At 39.4% G+C, this 25,896-nt stretch overlaps 1 protein-coding gene and 1 pseudogene across 2 annotated transcripts in view; both read right to left on the reverse strand.

The window, feature by feature from the left end:
• pof1b (POF1B actin binding protein) overlaps nt 1-22,038 on the reverse strand; it is a 29,641-nt gene extending 7,603 nt beyond the window's left edge. The window contains exons 1-7 of one of the 2 annotated variants that reach the window (XM_088320951.1): nt 21,501-22,038; nt 15,935-16,021; nt 2,121-2,350; nt 1,944-1,968; nt 1,750-1,824; nt 1,579-1,671; nt 1,374-1,487 (exon numbers count right to left, since the gene is read on the reverse strand). In XM_088320951.1, the coding sequence (XP_088177077.1) occupies nt 1,374-1,487; nt 1,579-1,671; nt 1,750-1,824; nt 1,944-1,968; nt 2,121-2,350; nt 15,935-16,021; nt 21,501-21,818 (942 nt within the window). In that variant the 5' untranslated portion in view covers nt 21,819-22,038. The remainder of the gene's footprint in view (nt 1-1,373; nt 1,488-1,578; nt 1,672-1,749; nt 1,825-1,943; nt 1,969-2,120; nt 2,351-15,934; nt 16,022-21,500) is intronic. The other variant, XM_088320952.1, reaches the window with a different exon arrangement.
• Nucleotides 14,185-14,311, reverse strand: LOC148349691 (U2 spliceosomal RNA; annotated as a pseudogene).
• Nucleotides 22,039-25,896: the final 3,858 nt, after the last annotated feature.

Raw genomic sequence — 25,896 nt, forward strand, 5'->3', positions numbered from 1 at the left:
GCGGTTTCTTTTGGCACAGTAGTAAATATGTGCTCGTTTATGTAATCGCCATCTTGAATGGTCACATAAGCCGAAAACACGTGACGTATACAACTTAGAGCAAAACTGAGTGACGCAGCTGAAAAGAGCATCAGATGTACATATTTCCCCAACGGAGTTGGCGCCAGGTGAGAACCATTCTTAAAATGTAAGAAATGTATGTGAATTAAGCCTGCAGGTTCATATACCAAACTGTATATAACATCCTATATGCAGACATTTCTTGGGTAAATTTTGTGTAAATTATAACTATAACCTTATCCTCCTTGTTTTATAACCTTATCTTCGCTGTTCCTTTATCGTCCTAGGTTTTTACCTCACTGTGAATGTGTGAAACTGGAGTGGCATGCCCAATTTCGTTGTCACAATATGTTAACCCATTTTGTAACAAAGACAATAAAGGTATATTCTATTCTATTCTATTCTATATCTGGTGTAGCTTGTACAAAATGTTCCCGAATCTTTAAAATGTACTAAGCAAACAGCAACAATTAATAGGCTGTAATTCCAACATCTATAAATGTTCTTTATGGTTTGTAATGACATTCTAATTGAATTTCACTGTCAAAATGAACACATGACTAAGACATGCACTGCATACAAAACTAGAAATGCACAGACAAAAGGGATTTTTAGGCTAAATATCGCTGCACATTAGTTAACTACAGACCTGAACGCATCAGGTTGCTTGATGAATGTATTTATGCCTTTTTCTAAGTGCTCTTAAAGCTGTTCAATGATATTCTGGATGGATATTACTATCAAACTAAACACACGACTAGGATTACATCCACTGTATGCATAAATATAAATGGGGCTTCGTTTTAGAACATTGCTAACTTATTAGAGGACCCCCATCAAATGCCAACAAGAAATTATCTTCTATTTTCAAATAACACATTCCCACACAAATACTGAAGAACCACATACTTAAAGGTAAGTTAAAACTGCTTAAAGGAATACACTCTTAACACTTTCAATAGATTTGAATAGCAGCTTTATTAGAAATGTATTTCAAGTGTGTACACTGGGCATGCGCACTGCCCCTCTTAAGAGGACAAAGCTTGCAAAAAACAGTATACTGTATGCTGTCATTTTACTAAATCATTTGAAAAATAATCTTTTTTTCTACTATCTTTTTAGGTTTCATTCAGAGCTCAAATAAGTATAATCGTTTCATCAAAAATGTGAGGATTTTTTGGGTTGCTGGGTGAGGAATCATACCAATATACAGAGAGAGGGGGCGCCAAAACATCTTGCCTAGCGCACACATTGACCAAAGGCAGCACTGCAAGACGTCTCAGGGTTTGCCTAACAAATTTTATCCTTGTTACCTGAAGTTGTCTGTTGTTTTCACGAACAGCCTCCAAGAGGCTGTCGTACTGGCGACCTTGATCCACCTTGAAAGCCAGATCACGCTCCAGTGCCTCCTTTTCGCTCTCCAGACGCTACAAACACAGGCATATTTCAGGGCGATTTCATATTTGTGTTCCTAATAAAATCAATGATTGCCCAAGTGTCACTGTCGACTTGACCTACCCGCAGGTCGTCTGACATGTGGAGGAGTTCCTCTCTCAAGCTACTGAAGGTGGAGAGCAGTAGACGCATGCTTTTATCAGCAGTCAGGCGAGTCTAAAAGCACACCAAAACACAAAAGATGTTGGCAATTTGCTCGACAATGATTACAGCAGGTGATTTTGAAAAAGTGACCTGCAGAAGGTAACGGATTTGCTGCTTGGTCAGCTCCGTGGCTCCTTTAGGGAGAAGAGACTCAACATCTTCTACCTGAACACACACGTCAATAATGTGTACTTAGTTGAAGAATATGAATCAAATCGTGTTTATTTGTATAGCCCTTCATCACAAGAAGTGAGGTTCATTTAATTTGAGTGGCAATAACGCACCTGGTCAACACCGAGATCCACCTTCCTGTTAAATAAAATGAAGAAAACAGTCAGAAAACATGATACATCAGAGCCTTGGCCAGAAAACTGAGCAGTTGCCCCACAAAAAAACATTGTAACCATCCCAGTGTAAACTCAGCCTAATAAAGCTTTAATCAAGTCATGCACTTTACTTACTGTCCTCTGATCTTGGACACGTGCTCGGAGATGCAGGAATGGATGTCGCAATTCTTCCTGTACACGTCGGCCAGCAACGCAGCAAAATAACGCGTGTCCATCTTGGTGGCCTCGCTCAGGTCTGTTCTCACCTCTGTCCTGGAGATCTTCTCAATGGCTGGTGGCGGCTTTTGCTGAACGACGTTCACAATCTCAGTCTCCTCCACTTCCACCGCCTCCTCATCCTCTTCCTTGGAGAAGGACATCATACTTAGATCTGGAACTATTTCTTGCAAAAAAAAGCGGGATTGTGCCTGAGTTCCTCAAAATCAGTCAGCATTTATGATCAAGTGTTAGATTTAAACTTTAATAGACACTCAAAAAAGGGGAGAAGGCATCAATTCATTTTGAACTTGCAAGGGGATCAAGGGAGAGAAGTCCTCAGATAAAAGATTTCCCCGTTCTAAAGACTTCCCTTGGGCCCCGTCTTTCCTAACTTGAAGGTTACAAAAAACAGATTAGCCTTAATGGGTGTGGTTATCAAAGAACACTACAATAGCAACATCGTTGGTCGATAGTGACAAATGTAATAGTCAAAACAATGAACACCGTGCGCATTATTAGTTAAAATAAGAAACTGGCATCAATTACATCTCCTTTGGGTGTCCAATATTAAAAACAGAATAAGAATATCACCAAGCTTTAATATGTTTTACTGAATAAATGTTCCTTTTAGCTGCAAGAGACTAAGTCATATGCCTTTTTTGACAGTTTTCATCCTGCATAAGTTTTAAAGGCGAATGATATTGAGGAATGCCCTGATTAATTTAAGAGAACAACCACCATAACCGCCATGTATTGATTAACAACATGCGTCTGCATCCAATCAACAGCCAATATTACCCCAAGATGTTAATCATTTTTGTATATACCTAATTTTATTATTACACAATTAACACTTAAGTAGGACAAAACTTGGCAGCACGGCGGCTAGCGTGTGTGCGGCACAATTCTGAGGTCATGAGATCAGACATCCTGTGTGCATGTTCTCCCCGTGCTTGCGTGGGTTTCCTCCGGGCACTCCGGTTTCCTCCCAAATTCCAAAAACATGCATGTCAGGTTAATTGGCCGGTCCAAATTGTCCCTAGGTGTGAATAAGCGAGCGAATTGTCTGTCCCTGTGTGCCCTTCGACTGGCTGGCAACCAGTTCAGGGGGTCCCCTGCCCACTGCCTAAGGATGGCTGGGATGGGCTCCAGCCCCCCCTGCGTCCTACTGAGGATAAGCGGCGCACATAATAATTTGGAGAAAAATAATTTTGACTTTTCTCTCAAATAAATGTATCAACTACAACATGGCATTGTATTGTAGAATCGTCAAATTCAAAATGTTCTTGTTTAAGCAAAAAGGTTCCAGTTCAAGCACAGCCACCATCTTGTTTTTCTGCAGCCGCATAGTCCTATTCATTGATGCATAACCTGTTATCTGCAGTCATACCATGAAAGCGTCGGTGAACGCAACTTACAGTAACAATGTAAACACCCTTGTTACTCCCCCATCACTCTCGCTTTAATGAGCTTCACGTCAGTATTTGCTAAAAGGAATAAGGTTTACCAGTTTGCTCAATAAATCTGTGTGTGTCGTTTTTAATTAGCAATTGTAAAATGAAAGTTAGTCATTTATTATTCAGATATTACTGGACTGTCTCAGAAAATTAGAATATTGTGATAAAGTTCTTTATTTTCTGTAATGCAATTAAAAAAACAAAAATGTCAAACATTCTGGATTCATTACACATCAACTGAACTATTTCAAGCCTTTTATTATTTGAATATTGCTGATTTTGGCTTACAGCTGAAAAAAACTCAAAAATCCTATCTCAAAATATTAGAATACTTCCTCAGACAAAGTAAAAAAATAATGTTATAACAGCAAAACTAAATCAAATATTTGAAAATGTCCATTGATGCACTCAGTACTTGGTTGGGAATCCTTTTGCACGGATTACTGCATCAATCCGGCGTGGCATGGAGGCAATCAGCCTGTGGCATTGCTGAGGTGTTATTGATGCCCAGGATGTTTCGATAGCGGCCTTCAGCTCATTTGCATTTGTAGGTCTGGTGTCTTTCATCTTCTTCTTAACTATACCCCACAAATTCTCGATGGGGTTCAGGTCAGGGGAATTAGCAGGCCAATCAAGGACAGTGATGCCATGGTCAGTGCACCAGTTACTGGTGGTTTTGACACTGTGGGCAGGTGCCAGATCATGCTGGAAAATGAAATCCTCATCTCCATAGAGCTTTTCAGCAGATGGAAGCATGTAGTGCTCTAAAATCTCTTGGTACACAGTTGCATTTACTCTGGACTTGATGAAACACAGTGGACCAACACCAGCAACTGACATGGCTCCCCAAACCATTGCTGACTGTGGGAACTTCACACTGGATTTCAAGCAACTTGGATTTTGCTCCTCTCCAGCCTTTCTCCAGACTGTGGCGCCTTGACTCCCAAATGAAATTCAAAACTTGCTTTCGTCTGAAAAGAGGACTTTGGACCGCTCTGCAACTGTCCAGTGCTTCTTCTCCATAGCCCAAGTCAGACGCTTCTTCCGTTGTCTTGTGTTCAGAAGTGGCTTGACCATGGGAATACGGCTATTGTAGCCCATTTCCCGGACACGTCTGTGAACTGTGGCTTTTGATACCTGGACTCCAGCTTCAGCCCACTGTCTTTGAAGCTCCCCCAAATTCTGGAAGCGGCTCTTCTTCACAATTTTGTTAAGGCTGCGGTCATCTCTCTCGGTTGTGCAGCGTTTCCGGCCACATTTTTCCCTTCCAACAGACTTTTTGTGGATATGCTTTGAAACTGCACTCTGTGAACAGCCTGCTCTTTGAGAAATTTCTTTTTGTGTCTTACCCTACTGATGGAGGGTATCAATGATGGTCCTCTGGACAGCAGTCAGATCAGCAGTCTTCCCCATACTTGTGATTTAGTTTACTGAACCAAGCTGAGTGTTTTTAAGGCTCAGGAAACCTCGCAAGGTGTTTCGAGTTAATTAGATGATTCAGGTGATTAGTTGAATAGCCTACTTGTATACTTTTTCATGATATTCTAATATTTTGAGATGGGATTTTGAGTTTTCTTAAGCTGTAAGCCAAATTCAGCAATATTAAAATAATAAAAGGCTTGAAATAGTTCAGTTGATGTGTAATGAATCCAGAATGTATGACATTTTTGTTTTTTTAATTGCATTACAGAAAATAAAGAACTTTATCACAATATTCTAATTTTCTGAGACAGTCCAGTATATATTTTTAACACAAAAATCCCAAATGCATGATTTTCCCTGTTTCAACTTACATCCCAAAAATATATATAAGTCTTTTTCAATGATACCTGCTTATTAACATGGTATTCCTCCAACGCTACTAGATTTTTAATCAATGTGGCTTTCCAGTATGCAGGCCTGGTGAGTTGGTCCTTGGCGCGACGATCCCCGGCTACAGAAACTGGCTTTTGGACATGGAACGTTACCTCTCTGGCAGGGAAGGAGCCCGAGTTGGTGTGTGAGGTTGAGAAATTCCAACTACATATAGTCGGACTCACCTCCACGCACGGCTTGGGCTCTGGTACCAGTCCTCTCGAGAGGGGTTGGACTCTCTTCCACTCTGGAGTTGCCCGTGGTGAGAGGCGCAGAGCCGGGGCATATTAGTTGCTCCACGGCTCGGCGCCTGTACGTTGGGGTTCAACCCAGTAGACGAGAGGTGCTTATGCACCAAATAGCAGTTCAGAGTACCCACCCTTCTTGGAGTCCTTAGAGAGTGTGCTTGAGAGCGCACCCCCTGGGGACTCCCTTGTACTGCTGGGAGACTTCAACGCTCACGTGAGCAATGACAGTGAGACCTGGAGGGGCGTGATTGGGAAGAACGGCCCCCCTGACCTGAACCCGAGTGGTGTTTCATTATTGGACCTCTGTGCCCGTCATGGTTTGTTCATAACGAACACCATGTTCAGACATAAGGGTGTCCATATGTGCACTTGGCACCAGGATACCCTAGGCCGTAGTTCAATGATCGACTTTGTTGTCGTTTCGTCTGACCTGCGGCCGCATGTTTTGGACACTCGGGTGAAGAGTGGGGCGGAGCTGTCAACTGATCACCACCTGGTGGTGAGTTGGCTTCGATGGTGGGGGAAGAAGCCGGTCAATTTCCTTTCCTTAATTGGGTACCTGGCTTAGATTAAGTTACCAAGAGGACTGCCTAAAGAAAACATCAAAATTCCCACAGTCCTTAATGATATAGGGTTGCATGTCAGGAAAATGCACTGGGGAGATGGCTGTGGTCGAGTCTGCAATAAATGCTTGAGTTTACATTTACATTTTTGAGAGCTTTCTTATTCAATCAATTGAAAAAAATGTTTGGGAATGATGAACTCATTTTCCAAGATTTCAATCCATCTTACAGAGTAAAAACTGTGAAAGCATTCATTGGAGAATGACGCACCCAGTCAATGTCATGGCCTGCAAATAGCCCAGAACTCAACCTAATTGAAAACCTGTGGTGGAAATTGAAAAACAAAATGTCCACAGCAAGGCTGCAACTTTCAAAAAAGATCTGGCAACTACAATCAAAGAGAGTTTGCACCAGAATGATGAGGAATACTGTTTGACACTCATCATGCCTCAGAGACTGCCTGCAGGCTGTCATAAAAGCCAAAGGTGGCGCAACTAAACACTAGTGATAAGTTTTGTTTGTTATTTCTCTGTCTGTTTTTCATGATTTCATATTTGTTTTCCTCAGAATGGAGTTTTTCCATATGTTTCCCTGTGCTTAATCTATAAAAAGTAGCATTTACTGACCACAACTATGTTTTTTGAAATTTCATCTCTTTTAGTGTATCAAGTGTTGCACTTTTGAAAAACTTTTATTTTATTTTATTTTGAGTACTTGTCCAAGACTGATGATTCCATATTTTTTGCAAGGGTTGTAAATATATGAGACTATTCAGAGCTGCACTGCCAGATTCCACAACAGCCCGAGGATTAGAAACTGGCACGTCAATGACAAAAAAAATAAGTTTACACAGTGTTACTTTTAGCCTATCATAATAAAATGTATTTGATACCTATACTATTAAACATTGAATATAAATGTTGTTTTTGTCATTCAACGTTTTGAAACATTGTATGCAATGATATTAGACATTGTGTGTGTGTGTGTGTATCCCTTAACTACTAGGGTTGTAGGGGCACCATTACCTGTGGTGTGTCTTGGGCAATTAGCAGGGTAATCCAAGTTAAACATGTCATAAATATTTTAAAGAGAAAAATGAGATAAAAGACTGTCAAGATAAATAGGCAAAATCAATTACACATATAGAGGTGGATGCCAGGGTAACGCATGGGTAAGAGCAGAACATTTTTGGCGATAAAATGCAAGTATTCAAACTATAAATTTTTCATTCTTTGGCTTTATTTAAACCAAGAAATCGTAAATAGTAAACCCCAAAGAATACTTCAGTCAATTAAAGTGAAAACCTTTGTAGGGTGTGTCACCACATGCCAGTCATTCCGGCAGAGAAAGCAAAGTATGCCAACCCAATTGACAGTCAGGGACTGCAAAACTGTCTTCATTCTGATAATTAGATGAATAGGCAATCTTAAATTTGGCAGCTTGCTCATCCATTTTCCTTTCTCAGACGAACTTAATCACCTTTACAGTTGTATCCTCCTGACTACCAGTAGTTCAAAATTGTCCTCTGTAGAGAACATTTCTAAACCTAAATATCTCCCACGCAGTGCACTCGATCGTGTTAACTCATTTGGGCTCTACAGAGGACATTTGGTTATTTCCAAAGATACCAAACTTGTGGGGGTAGGACTTTGTTAGCTTGATTTCACTGTAGAAGAAAATGGCTTCCGAAAGTGCACTTTTATGGGAAGAGGAGAATAATAATTATTTTTATCAAACACATTTAGTCTTGAAATGCTGTTGGCATTTTATTCATAAGACTCTTATGAACAACTCAGTGTTGTTTGCGTTATTTTAATTTTTCTTGAGCCTAGTGTTTAATTGTTTAAAAAATGTCCTTTGTAGTGGACATTTGAAGGTATGTTGTCCATTTTGCTCCTTTACATCCAAACATTCAACTGTATTGGGCCTTAAGTATTAGAGTAAAAAAATGGCAGAATCCATGACCAGAAATTGGATTTGAAATTGAGAAACTCCATCAAGCTCATCAACATCCTTGATTTTTAAGATGAAAAAAAAAAAAACAAGTGATCTCTTGTGGAGAATCAGGCCCCTTTTGAGCAAAGTAATGAAAGGCAAAGGCCACTGATGATGACAAAATGAATGACAGTGACAGGAACCAAATGTCCAAAGGACTACAAGATCATATGCAAGAACTGGTCCAAAAAATAAAAGAGTCACCAGGGATGGTGAGACAAAGCACACCTGAACTTGCTGTCAAAACATGGTTGGACAACAGTCCAGTGGTCATGGCATAATCTGCCTATAGGACTGAACCACAGGGCACATGCAGAATACTGGATGATCCAAAAAGAGAAAATATTTGTTGAAGAGTCAAGGCCACTGGCTATTGCTGAGAACAACACCAACATGGGTGGTGTGGTCTTGGTCGATCGAATGTTGAGTTTCTACAGGATTGCCTCTCATACTAGAAATCAGAAAGTGGGTTTTCACTTTTTAGACCTGGCAATCCCAATTTATGGCTTCAGAGTGACTTCCAGTGTCTGGGGAAGAAACCACACAAGCTCCTTGACTTTAGATTGCCCCATGATTGGGAGCTAATTACTCGAGCCCAGGCAGGACGCGCAACAAGTCACAGGGGAAGAGGACTACACTACATCAAAAATGGAGACCACAGCAAAATGCAGCACTGAGTCACTATGGTGCTGTGAATTTTCAAGAGATGGTGGATGAAAAACATGCATCAAGTGTCGGCTATCTGGCTGCAATGGTGAAACATATTACTTGCTCCAGCTTCAATATTTCTCTCTGGGTTTCCAAGAAAATAATTTATTTTTGAAGTATCATACCTAAAAAATGGGTTGGAAAAGGATTGGTGCTGCCAGGCTGTACTTGTTCAAGACACCCCACTGGAGACGTGAATTTTGAATTTCAATAAAATTATTTGGCACACTATGAACTGCATGGCTGGCTTTTCAAGAGGCAGATAACCGGCAGATGCCAAATTCCAAAGGTACTTGAGCTCATGCTGGACACTCGACAAAGTAAAAATAAATATGAACCAAGAAGATATCAACTATTTGTTTACCACGGTAATGGTGGTCTGTGCAGCCCTTTGAGACTCTTAATGATTAATTGTTAAGTGTTAAGTGTACACATAAATAGAACTTCACAACTGAAAAAAACATTATAAAATTCTATATATTATAAAATTTGTACATACATACATATATATACATATATATACATACATACATATATATACATATACATACATACATATACATACATACATACACACATACATATATATATATATATATATATATATATGAAATGTTGGGGCAGCACGGCAGCGCAGTGGTTAGCGCAAGTGCGGCACAGTTAATGTCATGGGAACCTCCTGCGTGGGTTCAAATCCAGCTCCAGACTTCCTGTGCGGAGTTTGTATGTTCTCCCCGTGCTTGCGTGGGTTTCCTCCGGGCACTCCGGTTTCCTCCCACATTCCAAAAACATGCATTTCAGGTGAATTGGCCGGTCCAAATTGTCCCTAGGTGTGAATGAGCGAGTGAGTTGTCCCCGTGTGCCCGGCGAATGGCTGGCAACCAGCTCAGGGTGTCCCCTGCCCACTGCCTGGAGATGGCTGGGATGGGCTCCAGCCCCCCCCGCGACCCTAATGAGGATAAGCGGTACGGCTGATGAGATGAGATATGAAATGTTGCTCTTTCACTGTATTTGTCTTTAGACGGTACTTGAGAAAATGCTTTCTAGTAGGGACAAAAAGAATCATCAAATTCAATTCAGACAAACAGGCTCACAGAGAGTGTAAACTGACCCACTCTCAATAAGAAACTCTTGGGTTACAGTGTCACACACTGACCTACATCACCACTGATACACACAAACACAAACGCACACTTATTTTTTGTCTTTAACCTTAATAGCATCACCATAGTCAGCATTAATGTGGCAAAACTTAAAATGCATTTAGTGGTATTTCTGTAAATGTTTTATAGCCTAGATGGTAGGGCGCCCGCTTTGAGACTGGGAGGTCGCTGGTTCGCGCCTCGGCCGAGTCATACCTAAGACTTATAACATTGGTAAAATGGCGGCGCCCTCTGTTGGCTGCGGCTGCATCGGCTCGCTAGAACGGGTCAGGTGTATCGACATTTCGTTCTGTGTACATTGTTACAAAGAATGACAATACAAAGGAAATTATTATTATTATTATTATTATTATATTCCTTAAAAAAGTTGGGTCGAAAACGACACAAACTGGGGTCAAATGTGAACCAATCCAATACTTTTGCTTTTCCTTTGTCGTTTTACGGGAAAAAACACAAAATTATTATTGCTTTGAACCATCTTTAATCGAGTGTTAAATATAAAATAAAATGGACCAACACAGGGGTGCCATACTTTTTTTAACTGAGAGCTACTTGTTTATTAATTATTAGCACAAATGGCTCCCAGTTTGATATGCATTTCTAAAATAACGTGTTGTTACTATGCTGTCACTATGTTATTGCTACGTTATTACCAGGCTTAGAGGTTATAACAGGCTCAGTCAACTACTTGTTGAGGCTCATTTTGACCTTCATTTTTTTGTAGATAATGGTTTTAAAACAAAGTGCAAGCAGTGTACTTTTGTAAATATGTGACATAAAACTGCAAACGAAAAGTTTTTGGATGTGTTTCTCTTCAGCGCATTTGCAGAGGGGAGAAAGGAGGGGAAGTGTGCAGAGATCAGGCCCCCACTACCGCTCACCCAATGAAATCCACCCACTCCTACCGTGCTCACCTAATGAAATTGCTTTGTCTGCTTGACTGGCTTTTTTTTTGTGTTTACAGTTTGTATCATTAAGTGTCTCAACAGTGAATATACATTATTTAATGAGTTTACATATTTAGGATTTCTAAGCAACATACAGCCAATGGAGTATGTTGGCGTGAACAGTGATTGTAAACTGTAGTCAAGACTGCCCATAATATACGGGACCGTACAAAAGGATTCATAGTTTTGGCAATTTGTGTGACAAACTTGACATGGATATCACCAGACTTGAAGCGCTACAGAGAAAATTTGCACAGGTAGCATTTTATCTCCAAGCCATATGTACTCATGAAAGGAGCTATAGGTTCCTGACACCTGCGTTAGTGTTTTGGTACAACAAAGTTCTACAAGTATAGTTTTCTTTTTCAAACAACAAAACCTCCAGATTGGTTAATTTAAACATACTGTCGGGGTCATTTTATTTAGAACAATCGAAACAATTGGTTTTGTGTAAAACGACAAAGGAAATTGTGTCAAATGATTTCAAAAAGAGAGCGTGACCCAAGAGTGAAAACATTGAATATATGAAGATGTCAATTTTTATTTTCCCGCAATGAGGACTTGCTAAAGCCTGTCACATATCTTATCTCACATAAGTTATGTTGAATTTCTGCAGTACTAACAATGATTGAGTTTGTAAATTTACAATAGTCAGATAAAAAAAAGACTAAAGCAAGCTGGTACCAAATATTCCATTTATGCAGAGAATGTTGATTCTGTTATTACAACTAATTCAAGAAGTGTCATTTGTCTTTAAGAAAAGCCCCTGGAAGACTGTCTAATTATCGCGAATGCCGCACATTCCCGATGGCGGTGAGAGTAGATGGCTCAGCTGAGTAGACTGCAGGCAATATGCATTAGGCACTTATCTTTACATAACACCACAGTGTCAGCACTGCCGTGGAAAGCTCTGTTTTTGTGGTGTCAAATGCATTGTCTACCAGTAACCCCTTGGTCTGATGTCAACAATTGCTTCTTGCTCTCTGCTAAATAACAAAAGAAAAGCACAAAAGCTTAAAGAGATTATCCATCCATCCATTATATGCACCGCTCATCCTGAGTAGGGTCGTGGAGGTGCTGGAGCCCAGACATCTTCGGTTAGTGGGCAGGGGACACCCAGAGCTGGTTGCCAGCCAGTTGCTGGGCACACAATGACAGACAACTCAATTGCTCATTCACACCTAGGGACAATTTGAAGCAGCTAAGTAACCTGACATGCATGTTTTTGGAATGTGGGAGGAAACCGGAGTTCCCAGAGGAAATCCACACAAGTACGGGGGGAACATGCATACTGTGCCGTAGACGCGCTAACCACTCATCTACCGTGCCGCCTTAAAAGAGATTACTACAGTGTAAATATTGCCTACAATTCTATTTTTTTCATCTTATTTTGTTATTTTAAGTCTTTCAAGGAGCTCTGTGTAAATTGGATTTTTTTTTTTCATTGTAGCCTTTGTTAAGATTTTTATGTTGTGCGTGCAAGTACGTGCATTTCATTGATGTACTAGAATAAACTCTTCTTTTATCATCTTTCTTGGGGTTTGAATTGCCGTTTGGACTGTACTTGAAACATGCCTTTTCTTACTTTCAACCTTTTCATGCTAAACTAACAAAGAGAAACACACACAAACAAATGTTTACGAACATTAAGTCAGCCTCCACACCCCGAGACCCTTCGGCAGGCCAGTTTCAAATGGGGGCCACAAAACAAAGACATGAGGCTTACAGTGGCGGCGCACAAGCCCTTAGTTAGGGAGGGGAGCGCTTTGGGCCGCCGATAGCGCTGGGTGTGCACCCTCCATTCCTTCTCTCTAACGTGTTCCTCCCCTAACACCTTTGCTAAAAGTAAGATAAAAACCGGAAGGCGTGGATAAAAAAAAAGCAAAAAGGCTCAGTTAGGCTTTCAACTTTTTAAGGGCACCTTAAATGACGCACGACACCCTCAATTACATGTTCATCTTGGAGTGCCATGTCTAATCATGTTGTAAACAATGTAGTCTACGTTCTTATCATTGGCAATTAAGATAATTTTACTTCTAATAACCATTGAATCCATCATAGGGTTGTGCAAATATGTTTAAGTCACTCGGATACTGAGAAAAACATTTACAGAACTAGTTGATGAATAGCTAAAAGGGATTTCTGCTGAAAATAGAAAAAAAAAACAGGTGCACGAGTTGCATTTGCTTACGAATGTCAACAAGACCCTAACACGAGTTGCACATAAGGGAGCAACGCTCCTTTGATGCCAACCTTTTAATTCACTGATTTTCCCTGAAAAGCCCCCGGGATCTTTCAAAAGAAAATATCCAATTTATTAAGTCAGCGCCTTGAACTGTAAATCACTGGCACTGTGGCCACACCTTGCTTTATACGTGATGCTGCAAGTTGACATTCCAAGGAATGTACCCACCCACAGAAAAAACGTGTGGGAAGTGGGCCCGGACACACCTTTGTTGCTACAAACACGCCTTTCAATCATGTCACACACACTTCATCAAGCTACGAGACATGCTCATGTGCTTTTCTAGCTAATGGGCGTCACTCACGCACACCCTTCACTTTTTTTAACCTCGGTTTTTGCTGTCACAGCTGACCTTGAAGAGACCACAAGACTACATAGATTAGATCAGCGGTCGGCAACTACTGGGTCATGTCTCGTTTGGTAACGGGCCACAGAGAAAGAAAATTAATTGCCTTATTTTTGCTTATATCATATTAATTCAAGAAAAACACATTATTTTATCACACCGGAAAAAAAAAGGTTTGGGTGCATATTACACCTAAGTTTTACGGTGGTCTATCACTGTATTCGAGCAATAATTTTTGAGTTTACATATATCACTGACCTCACTTGCTCTGCACTGGATGCAGTGAGGGGGGTTTTTGGGGTTTTTAAGGGTTATTGATCTATCTTCGTTATTCATTATCCATTATCCGTTATCGGTCAGTTCATTATATGCTACAAAGCCTAGGAGCCGGGACACTTACTCTCAGCCAAAAGGCTAAGCTAAGGTCCTAGCCCTAAAGCCTTGTTGCGAACATTGCGAATGCACCGTTCCCGGAGGTACTGCAATACCGGGCCGATGCGTGGAGTGGACAGAGCAAGCTCTTATTCCATCTCCGGAATGCAAAAATCGAAAGGCGAGAATCAAACCCAGATCACAGAAATTTAACCACTAGACTATTGGGAAATGAAAATGCATTACATATTATCTGATCATCACACCAGTTTTACTCACGATGCCACGTTGTATAACATTGTAATGGTGCACTATGGGAAATAGTTCAGTTAAAGGAACATTATACAACGTGGTACTGTTCGTAAAAATAGTGCGATGACGAGATGAAATCTTCTGCTTTTTCCTATGTCATTTACAACCCTCGTCAAAACATTACACAATGGATTTGTGCTTCTTCTTACTATCATTATTATTACTATTATCAATATCAATGTTGTTATCGGGTTAGACTGCAAGAATATTGTCAGACATTAAACTGGACCGTAGTACAGAAAAGCAGGACGACAGCTTGGTTAGACCAAAATATTATAGTTAGGTGATCACCGTCGAACGTGTTTGGGTTTTAGGTATTACTTTTAATAAATCTTATATCATGTGATAATAGTGAAAAAAATACAAAATACAAAGAAACTCATCTGTTGATAAAACAATACTAATTTAAAAAATAAGCAAAAAAAAATGAATCATTGTTCTAAATAAATAAAAATGCTCGTGGGTCAAGATATTAGCATTTGTTTTACACAATACGAGCCTCACCTAGAGAACGCGGACATCATTGTCCGCCGACTTGCTGCTAGGCCAAATATGAGAGGTAAAATGCATGTTTTAGTTTTTTGAGTTTTCATAGTTTGGCACTTGTTGGTTGTACTACACCTTACAGCGACATCTAGAGGTAAAATTATACACATTGCGCCTTTAAGCATGGAAAGAACATTTGGAGTTCAAAAGTACTTAACTTGGTATAACAAAGCACCCTCATCGAGCTAGCTGAATTTAATTTGATTCTGTCCTAAGAGCTCTACGGAACGTTTTTAATTGCTGCCGCCATCTCCTGGTTAGTGCCATCATTGCAGCCACAGTCAACTTCATGATGAGTACGTGCATTTTTAGACACGCTTGAATAAACTCTTCTGTTTTCATCTTTTTGGGGGTTTGGGGTGGTGTTCGGACTGAACTTGAAGCAACACTTTTCTTACTTTCATGCGAAACTAACAACCAAAAGCAAAAAAAGAAAAAACACAGGGACGAGCGTGACGTCACTCTCCAGCACTCATCCCATCCCGATTTCTCCTACCTAATGTGTTCTGCCCCGAACGGCTTTGCTAAAAGTAGGATAAAAGCAGAAACACTCAGTGGAAATGAAAGCACAAGAGCTCTTTGAACCAATTTGGGCATTGTTAACACAGTGAAAATGTTCAACTTTTATTATTATTGAGGACGCCTCAAATGATGCACCCTACATTTAAATGACTTCACAAATATATCTAGTCGGATTTTCAGAAGTTATTCCACATGCAAATCAACTCTTAAGTCAACCTGTTGTGACAAGGTAATGTTCCCACTCTGAGAGACAATGTATAGATTCCTAAATTTTGTCAAAGCTACAAAACTGTTAGTACAAAAAAAACAAAGGCCAAAGACTTTCATCGGCAAAGGACACATATTTGTGCCCCTGCCAAACGGATGTCTAAATCCCAGAGCTTTTCCACCATTACAAGTGGGTTTTGTTACAGGTTGGGAAGCTGAAACTGCTGTGTTTGTGTGTGCCTTGCCTCCTCTTCCTCGTCCAGACTGGGCTCGGGGCTCTTGGGGGGACTGGAAGACAGGCTGAACCCTGATGACGAGTTCCTGCTCAAGCTCTGAGACAAGAGGAAGAAAGAGCCATGTTCATAGAAAGCCTTGGCCAGCCGAGTCCTTTGACCCGTCCGGCCACCCACCCGAATAATGCATCTTTGTTCTCCTGTTTGAGGAACTTGTGAAATGTCAGCTTGGCGTTTCCGGTTGGATCGGCCCCCTTAAACCGAAAGCAGTGAATCTAGTTGTTTATCTCAAATTTAACAACTGGAACAGAATACATGGATAACCGTAAAGAAGAAGAAAAAAAAAAAGAGTATATTTGTCTTCAATTCAGGACTCGTGTAACATTTATATATTCAATCAGACCTATTTTCAATGTTTTAAAGCACTTAAGTCAGGTGGGTGGTTTATTTTTGGCCCTGAGATGATCTTGATTCTTTTATTGCATCTTACACAAGGAATTGCTGAGTATTTGTTTTCACTGAATATTACTTTTCCTTGCACTTTATTTTTTGTAGTTGAGTGAAAAATATAAAATTTCTATTTTAAAAAGATTATTTTAGCCCAATTTTTAATATAAAATATAGGCTAGTGATTGTGCCTGAATATTACCCGCCTCTCTGAATTAATGTTCATGTATAAGGGGCTTTTATATCAAGAAAAGATGTCTTTTGTGACAGTTGAAATTTAGAGTTTACTGGAAAAACTATAAGAAAATATTGCTTAAATTATTTGATCATATTGGACTATATATTTAATTAGCTTTACAGTAGGTTTAATTGGAATCCCTAAACTGTGGGATTTTACAATTTTTTTCAACATTCGATGAGTCCTGGGCGTGTAGCTTAATTGTTTAGCTTTTCTATTCGTTTCACTTTGACACCCCTGTTTAAAATTATCTCCAGGCTACAGGATATTGTAAACAACTAGTTGACATAACACGTATACTTGGATCATATAACTTACATTCTTTTTTTCAAACACAAAACTACAAAAAAAGTCTGGTTTGTAAACATTTTGGGTTAAACATGGAAACCCTAGTCTCATGAATATTTGCAACAAGTGTCTGCATACTGATTTAAGGTGCAAGTTATACACTTTTCCTTTGCAGTATATGTAAAACAAAAGCTTAATAATCATATGCCATTTTTTAGTTATGAGGGTTTACACACCCACCCTTGAGTTTTGTCTATCTAAACGTAATTCGTCTTTGTAGATTAATTTTTGTTTAAGCCGTTGTTAGGCCTCTAAACTTATTAATACTACATTTGATGAGAAAATATCCACAAGTAAAATTATGAATACTTTAAATATTTATTTTAGTTCATTCCAAACAGTATCGGTCCGAATCCTTTATTGTAATATATTCTCTGGGTGCTCCTATAAAAACGAGCATTCGGGGCAAATAGCCCAGAGCTACTGCTGTGCTTGCTGCTGACAAATACACGGTGTTACATAACAAGTCTTTTGAACACTGACTGGAGGATCTTAAGACAGTCTTACAAAGTTACTGGCCTCAAATTTATTGTAAAACTACATTTTTATGGTTCGATCTTACTATATTTATTGCATACGTGTAAGTGTTTTATGAACTCACCTGGCCTACTAAGGTCAATGTATCTGGCACGCAACGTCACCGTGCTACATTTGTGTGCTAATGCATGAATGATTTACATTCTGCTTGCAAAGCTCCTTGCCTTACCAAAAAAATACAATAAGAACTTGCTCTTCTAGGAAATTACTTTTACCGGCATCGCTAAAAGTCATCAACAAGAAGCTATTGTTCATATTATTGGGGTAACTATGTTTATTATGATTAGATGTTAAAATTGAATAGCAAGTCTGTATTTTATTTGTGGTGTTTGGTACACCGCCATCGCATTAGAAAAAAATAACTGTTTTGTTTTACAATTTACAGCACACCAACCTATACGTTTTTTTAGTTTTTCATGCTACCTGATATGACCTGCTCAACGTGGCATTCAAACTCGGGGGCCAAGGCAACCGGGTGAAAGAATCAGTTTTTATATTGTACTACTTGAGGGTGTGTCATCTTGGCAGTATTGTGGGAGAGGTGTAGGAATCGCTTTCTCACAATTCTGGCTGGAGTTACTCAAACAAGAGAACAAATGAGTGTGAATAAAAATTAAATTGCAACCACAGCAAACTTTTGTGTTAAAAAAGGAGTCTAGATGAAACCAGACCAGAAGAAGTGAAAGTACGCAGTATTAGTTTTAGGAGATTAGTTGTACTGAAGATGTATCACCAAAACAATAAAGAAAAGTGAACAGGAAGCAGGCCATTTGGATTTAGTAGCCTAGAAAGTATTAGAAGAGTCCAAGATCCATGCCACAAAATAAGAGGGTCGCCCTCCTCAGCATAAAACAAAATATATGTGAAATAGGAAGGGTTTTTTCAACCAAAAACACCAGCTTATGTCGTTGATACTACACATCAGACTGGGACATGTGAAAAATAGGTAGATACAATTTTAACAGGCAGTCACACCTAGAGGCATAACATCAGTGTCAATAAAGGTGTTTGTTTAGCCAATCAGATTTTGAGTTTTGGCCTTCGTGTAATGAAATGGCAGGGCTTTCAAAATCTATGATTGGCTGGGGGCGGTAACAGAAACATCTCAACAAAGAAATGAAGAAAAAAATCCCTGTATCCACTGCCTTTGTCAAACAAACTTTTCAAGCCTAAATCAAACGAAAATATATGCCAGAAATAAACAAGACGGACTAGACTTTCAATATTAGCTTTGATGGTGATAGAAAATAACTTCTGATGGAACTGAAACGCACGCATAATCTCATAAAAATTCTGAAATAATTTTATGAGGTAATTTTTAATGTTATATGTGTCGCAGCTGTAGCTGGAGGAAATTTTTAATAGCCATAAAATGGTTATTGAGGGTTGGATTGATTGAAGGCTGAAGGCCTAGGTGTGAAATGCACGGTCTGCCGCTCGTTGAATTCTTGTTGTTTTTACCAGATGGGTTGAAAACGGTACGTCAACTTTAGTGCAAGTCACTTCTATGCTTTATGATGATTAACAGATTACCTAATGAAGATAGCGAGAAGTTAGGGCGGTGTGTTAGAATGCAGTTGGACGACGTCACATGCGCATGCATACACCGTTGCATCATGAATTACGACCAACAACGCACACAAACAAAAAAGGTCTGTGAGTTATTGTCTTTTCCAATCATGCAATAGAGCAGCTAGAATATGGTGATGCAGGTACAAATGACACAAAAGTATGTTGAAATTAACAAATGCTGCTCATAACGCACAAACAGACACTCGTAACATGGCTGAATTAGCATTGATTTATGCAAGAGCAAAAACTCGAACATGAGAATTAAGCCAAGTTTGAAAGCATCAACAAATAGGACAATTAAACTGCTCATAATGTCCATTAGAAATAAATGATGAGTTTACTAGTTACAGAAGTTACTAGTTACACTTTGATATTTACCATTTCTGTATTACATTGCTAAACTCTATTCATGCATATAGAGTAACAAAACATTATTGTAAGTAAGCACTAACCATGCTGTACATGTCCAAGCATATATTCCTCGCTCTAGTGACAAAGTTAGCTACTGTTAGACAATATTCAGAGCAGTGGTTCGTTTAACTTTTTTTCCCCTCTTAGAGACACTAAAATATCTAACACCTAAGTACATTCAACTAGTGCAAAGCTCTGTGGTTTGGGAATTTACATTAGATAAGACAATCAGATGATTATATTAAACATGCACAAAATAATTACTATGGTATTCTTTAACAATGTTTAAATAAACATGAGAAAAACAAGTAATTATAAATGAATTAGTTTTATAAACATTAAAAAAAATAGACTGCAAGAAATGTATCTATTTGACAGAGTGCATAATAATATCGTTTTTCTATTATTGTCTTGGTCACCTAAAGACTCCCAACACCTCAGTTGGGTTGAGCGAGGGGGCTGGGAATCTCCTCCTCTGAATCAATCTCCCAAAAAGAGTCAGAAATGACTCTAGCCACCTCCCACTAGGGGCATATGGCTGTGGTATATATATATATACATATATATATATATATATAAATAATATTATTGTCTATAAAATTGGCAAAATTCTACCATTTTCATTCACCAACGATTTGACTTGGTTTAAACATTACTTTTTATTACGAATAGAAAAGATTTGTTGAAAATAAAAGTTGAACAAACAATTCAAATTTGTATGTTTGAATAAAATATTCTTCTTTGTTGTATTTTCCTAAGATAAAAACACCATTCAAAAATGTAAAATATAGTTTCTTTTTGCATTTATTTAATAATTTTTACGTAATAATTTGATTTCCTTCCATTTTTGAACCACAGATATGGAGATTTACTTAAAGCACTGGAGCATATTTTTGCCCAACACGTAACTTGCAGTTGCATAACCTGTATGCCAGGGTTGTGGTACTAGTGTGTAAAAATACCACATTGTTGAGAGTCAAATGAGAAATTAACAACATATGTTGCCTATGACATACAGTTCCTGTCAACTTATACAATGTTCCCGTATTGTATATGCTTTTTGATCATTTCACATTGTCTATGCCATATAACAATTTGGGGGGAAAATGTAAAATATATTGCTCTGTAAGTGGGGAAATAACAAAAAATTAATGCTGTAAAAATTATTTGTTTTGTTTATTTGCTGAATAAAATATATTATTTTACACAAATTATCTGTGTTTTTATTCTGACTAGGGTCGGGAACTTATTGGTTGCGGGCTATATTTGTCTCTTTTCATGAGTACATCTGACTTAGAGATAAAATAAAACTTGAATACATATTCAATTGAAGCACGTGCAAAGCCGAGATATCACCTATTATAGTAGGGTTTGGTCCAATACATATTGGGCACAGTCCCAACTACAGTTTACAGTCAAGGCGTCACAACAACAGACATATTTGGGCTGTAAATCGCTAAAGAATCCTTCATATGGAAGCTCATTAAACAATATATGTTCAATGTTGAGACACTTAATGATGAAAACCCACAGAACACAAGGCAAACAGGGAAATAAAATATACTGAAGAATTAGACTTTGTCTGTAACGTGGGTTTAGTGGTTTTGTTAAATGTTGTCTTAAAATATATGGTGTGGCTATCAAAAAATAAAAAAACAATCCAAATACTTGAGTTTTTATGGCTCTTTGGGTCAAAATGGTTCCCGGCCCCTGTTCTACGTGGACTATCTTGCTTTGGGTAAATAAGTGTTGCGTTGTGTTTGTATGGTTTATTATCGCTTAATAAGGGAAATTGCAATAATTAATAAGGGGCAGCAATTGGATGAGGCTGACCTGTATGCTATGATCCAACATAGATGTTAAATAACTGATTTTCTTTTAAAGAGTTTCTTAAATCAGTTCAACATTCAAAATTTAAAGGTACATACCTCATTGCGCATGTAAAGGTGAGCAAAAAAACACTCAGTAACTTGTTTATCTAAGTGGACCGTCGTGACGTAATCGCGTTGCTTTCATGGACCTCACCGTGTTCTGGTAGAGGATCTCCGAATCCAGGCTACTGACGCTCACCCGCGGGACGCCCTGCAAGTAGACTGGCGAGACCATCTGCTGCATGACGGTCGGCTGCTGTACAAGCACGTAGGACTGCTGCTGCACGGTGGGCTGCACCGGCACCAGGTAGCGGAGCGTGCTGTAGTTTCCCCCATTGACGGCATACTGGAGTGGGGAAGCCGAGCGGGCCGTTGTCGAGGTCACAACCGCGCTACTGCTCACCGGCTCGGGCGAGGCCACGTTGACGGTTCGGTAGGTGGTAGTGGTCGTCTTCTGGCTTTGGACGGACATTGTGAACTACCGGTGGGAAAGTAAATTTTGCAGGAGGGGGAATCTATTTTAATGATTAAAGCAAGCGAGTTTCGAGTTAAGTTTTGTTCTTTCCAGGAGAGGAGACTTGAGTCGTCTGATATTACTTCCTCCTCTGCGAAAAACACACGGGAGGAAAGTCCGGTTAGTAAACTCGCATTTGGGGGTGGAGTGGCTGTATGGGAGGTGCTGATTCTTGGCATGCAAATGTCGTCTTTATCCTTTTGTAGTGATGTATCATTCGCGAACAAAACTTCTCAATGAGCGAGCTGTTGGAAGTGAACGACGGGAGTCGGCTCCCCATGAATCAATACCCGTCTCACTTGTTTCTCTTGGTCAATATGCCCTACCCCCAAATCCGTAAATGCGGGAGAGAGAGTAAAATTGAAGTTCTCTTTTTATTTTGATTTGGGACACAGGCTTTGACATCATTATTATTTCATAGATTTTATCAAATCATTAAACAGTGATTAAAATTATGTGTGGAAGAATTAGCTTTTGTCTAGAAAGCGGGGTTTGGCTCTCTCCACCAAAAATAAAAATATATTTGCTTTTATGGCTCTTACGGCCAAAAAGGTTCCCGACCCCTGAATTAAAGTAACAAAAAGAAACGGAAGGCCGTTTGGGTTCCAAAAGAGCCACATCGTTTCTGTAAATCGAGCCGAAAAAGCCGGTCTACAAAAGAAGAGCTGTTATTCCCATCTCTATTATTTTGTAGTGGGTGGAGCCGACAGTTTTACTCCGCCATTTACTCTTTTATAGTTTAAGTCAGTGTTTTTCAACCTTTTTTTGAGCCAGGGAATGTTTTTTACATTGGAAACATTTTGCGGCACACCACTCACCAAAAATGTTATAAAATGACACCCAACAGTATGTTTTATTACAATGTAATTTATAATGTGTCGCTCAAAGAGTGATTGAAGGCTACAGTCACTGTTTGAGCGACTGATTAGAAGTGTATGTAATCGTAATAATACCCCCAGTTTTTACAGCACAGACACTTGACAATGAAATCATATTTGCAGAAAATGTTTCAATGTTTTTTTACATTTTATAATTGACATTCAAGAATTTTTCACGGCACACTAGTGTGTCCCCTGCACAGTTTTTGAAAATCACTGGTTTAAGTGGTATGCCATATAACTGTGTGTTAGATTTACGAGCTATTAGTGCCAATATGTTTCCATTATTAGTGCAAAAAATGAACAAGCATTATTTTAATAAGTAATGTTACATGATAGGTGTCAGCGGTCGTAGTTTGTTGAGCTAGTGAACATGGCACTTCAGATCAAGTCAAATAACATAATTGTGTACAGTGGCGGTTCTACACTAAATTATCCCCCCCTGTTAAGATTTGTCAATTTTAAAGCGCTCTTACTCGTGAAATTGCGGTAAGACGTTTTCTATTGAGTGACGTCTCTACGCACGCACTATATTTCGTTTTGCTGATTGTTGATTGCCATGTTGGATTGGATGTAACCGTGTTCTTGTTTGCTTGCTGTTAAGAATAAATATTCTAAAGCCTGAATCACAATGTCTTGCTTATCTTCTCACGCATGAGGAAATTGCACACTTTTGTAACTGGGAGATAGAATAGGAGCTTGCTCTCTCCACTCCACGCATAGCAGTACCTCCGGGAAGGGTGCATTCGCACTGATCACTTCTTGGCCCTTTGGTTAGGACCTTGTCTTAGCCTCTTGGTTGGGAGCAAGTGTCTCGGCCTGTTGGCTTTGAAGTGTATCATGATTTGACTGATAATAGATAATTGATAATGAAAAATGGACAATAAACTTATACAAAATCCCCCCCCACTCTATCATATCCTTAAGAGGTTATGGACCCAGGCAGTCGAAGTTGCACTCACAACAACGTGGACGTGAAGTATTACACAGAGCTTCGACGTGAGTGAACCAGCTTGGAGTTAAGTGGACATTGTAAGAAGTTTAATGCGACGTATTACGCGAATTTAAACAAAGTTAAAGCAGCAAGACTCAGAATAAGTTTTACGCATCGTATTACGCGAAAATACACAAAGTTAAAGCGGCAAGACAAAAGCCATTTGGAAATTTTGGCGCCACTTGGAAAATGGCGAACAGAGCAGCAGGAACGATGATGAGTCAACTTTTCTTCGACTCGACGGAAAGTAAGTTTGACCTGTGGGAGACCAGGTTCTTAGGTCACTTGCACATTCTGAAGTTAAAATACATTATCCTGAACGAGCCAAGTGGCAGTAGTGAAGAAGAACAGAATGAAGCAAGAAGGAAAAATGCTGACTGCTAAGCTGAGCTAACAAGACTAATAGACGACAAAAGCCTATCGCTCGTAAGGTATGAAGCACCTGATGATGGCAGATAGGCCCTTAAAATTTTGAAAGAACATTACTCCAGAAAAAGTAAGCCAAGAATTATACATTTGTATGCATCACTAACTAATCTGTGGATGACGAAAGAAGAAAAAAATCAAAAGAAAAAGTCACTGACTCTCATAAGAGCAGAACACATAATTATGACTCTTAGAGACGCAGGAGAAGTCATGATTGATGGACTAACTGTTGCAACGATACTAGGTGGACTTCCAGAATAATTTAAGCCCCTCGCTGTCCATGTTACACAAAATGAAGATAATGTCACGTTGGCAGATTTCAAAAGAAGACTGCGAGTCTTTGAGGAGGCAGAGAAAATGAATACGTCTGACTCTACAGATAATGTGATGAAAATGTATGTAAAACCAGGTCACATAAAAACACACGCTGAAGGCAAAAGTGATGAAGAACAGATAAAATGCTACAAGTGTGGACTAAAAGGTCACATAGCTAGAAGATGCTACAGAAGGTATGGTGTAATTACGGTAAAAATAATACACACCATAAATCCTTATGCAAAAAGAAGAATGGACAAGATGGTGCCAGGAAGGTCTTGGAGGAAACGGATGATGACCAGGATTAATTCTTCAAGGCCGAACACACAAAGAAGGAGAAACCAACGGACAACGTTGAAATCAAAGGCATCATGGTGGATGGAGGAGAGACCTCCCAAATCGTCAAAGACATCGAAAAGTTTGTCAAGTTTGATGATAACTTCATGCCGGGGACCCATTCCGTTGAATTAGCTGACGGCACAAAGTGCACCGGGACAGCGCAAGGAAGAGGGACGGCGATGACAAATCTACGAGACAACGCTGGACGAGAACACAGAGCACATTTACGTGATGCACTCTACATGCCTTCATACCCACATGACATCTTCTCGGTGGCAAGAGCAACCAACAGGGGAGCCACAATCATCTTCTTGAAGTAAAAACGTAATTGTCAGTGTTTATATATATATAATTTTGATTGTGTTCCAAAAGTAATTCACAGAGATAAGAGCGAGTGGGGGGGGGGGGATTTGTCAATTTTATAGCGCTCTTACTCGTGAAAATTGCGGTAAGACGTTTTCTATTGAGTGACGTCATTACGCACGCACTATATTTTGTTTTGCTGATTGTTGATTGCCATGTTGGATTGGATGGAGCCGTGTTCTTGTTTGCTTGTTGTTAAGAATAAATATTTTTAAAGGCTGAACCACATTGTCCTGCTTATCTTCTCACGCATGAGGAAACCGCACACTCTGTCATATCCTTAACACCCTCCAATTGCACCTCCTTCCCCATGCCCCCAAAAATGCCAAGGCACATATTTAACCTGAACAAAGGAAGTGTCAATTGCACAAATGCTTCAACAAAAAAATACAAATACACTGTATACATAAAAATAGCAAATATTTGTCAAATAATTGCTTACATAACAATTGCAAATACACTATATTCATAAAAATGGCAAATATCAAAAACTGCTTAAATAATTCCCCATGAACTGCACATTAAAACACGCCATAACGGGCCAAATATTAGTTCAAGATGGAACAATTAGTTTGTTATGTCTCAAGTTTGAAGCTTGGTACACTCTTGGTTATGACAGGTTAGGCTACAGGGCGGCATGGTGGATGAGTGGTTAGCGCGTCCGCTGCACAGTTCTGAGGTCATGGTTCCCCGAATGGGCACAAGCTCCACCACTCTACTG

The sequence above is a fragment of the Urocampus carinirostris genome, chromosome 17 (genome assembly GCF_059441175.1).
Source record: "Urocampus carinirostris isolate Australia breed hairy pipefish chromosome 17, RoL_Ucar_1.0, whole genome shotgun sequence".
Lineage (NCBI taxonomy): Eukaryota > Metazoa > Chordata > Actinopteri > Syngnathiformes > Syngnathidae > Urocampus > Urocampus carinirostris.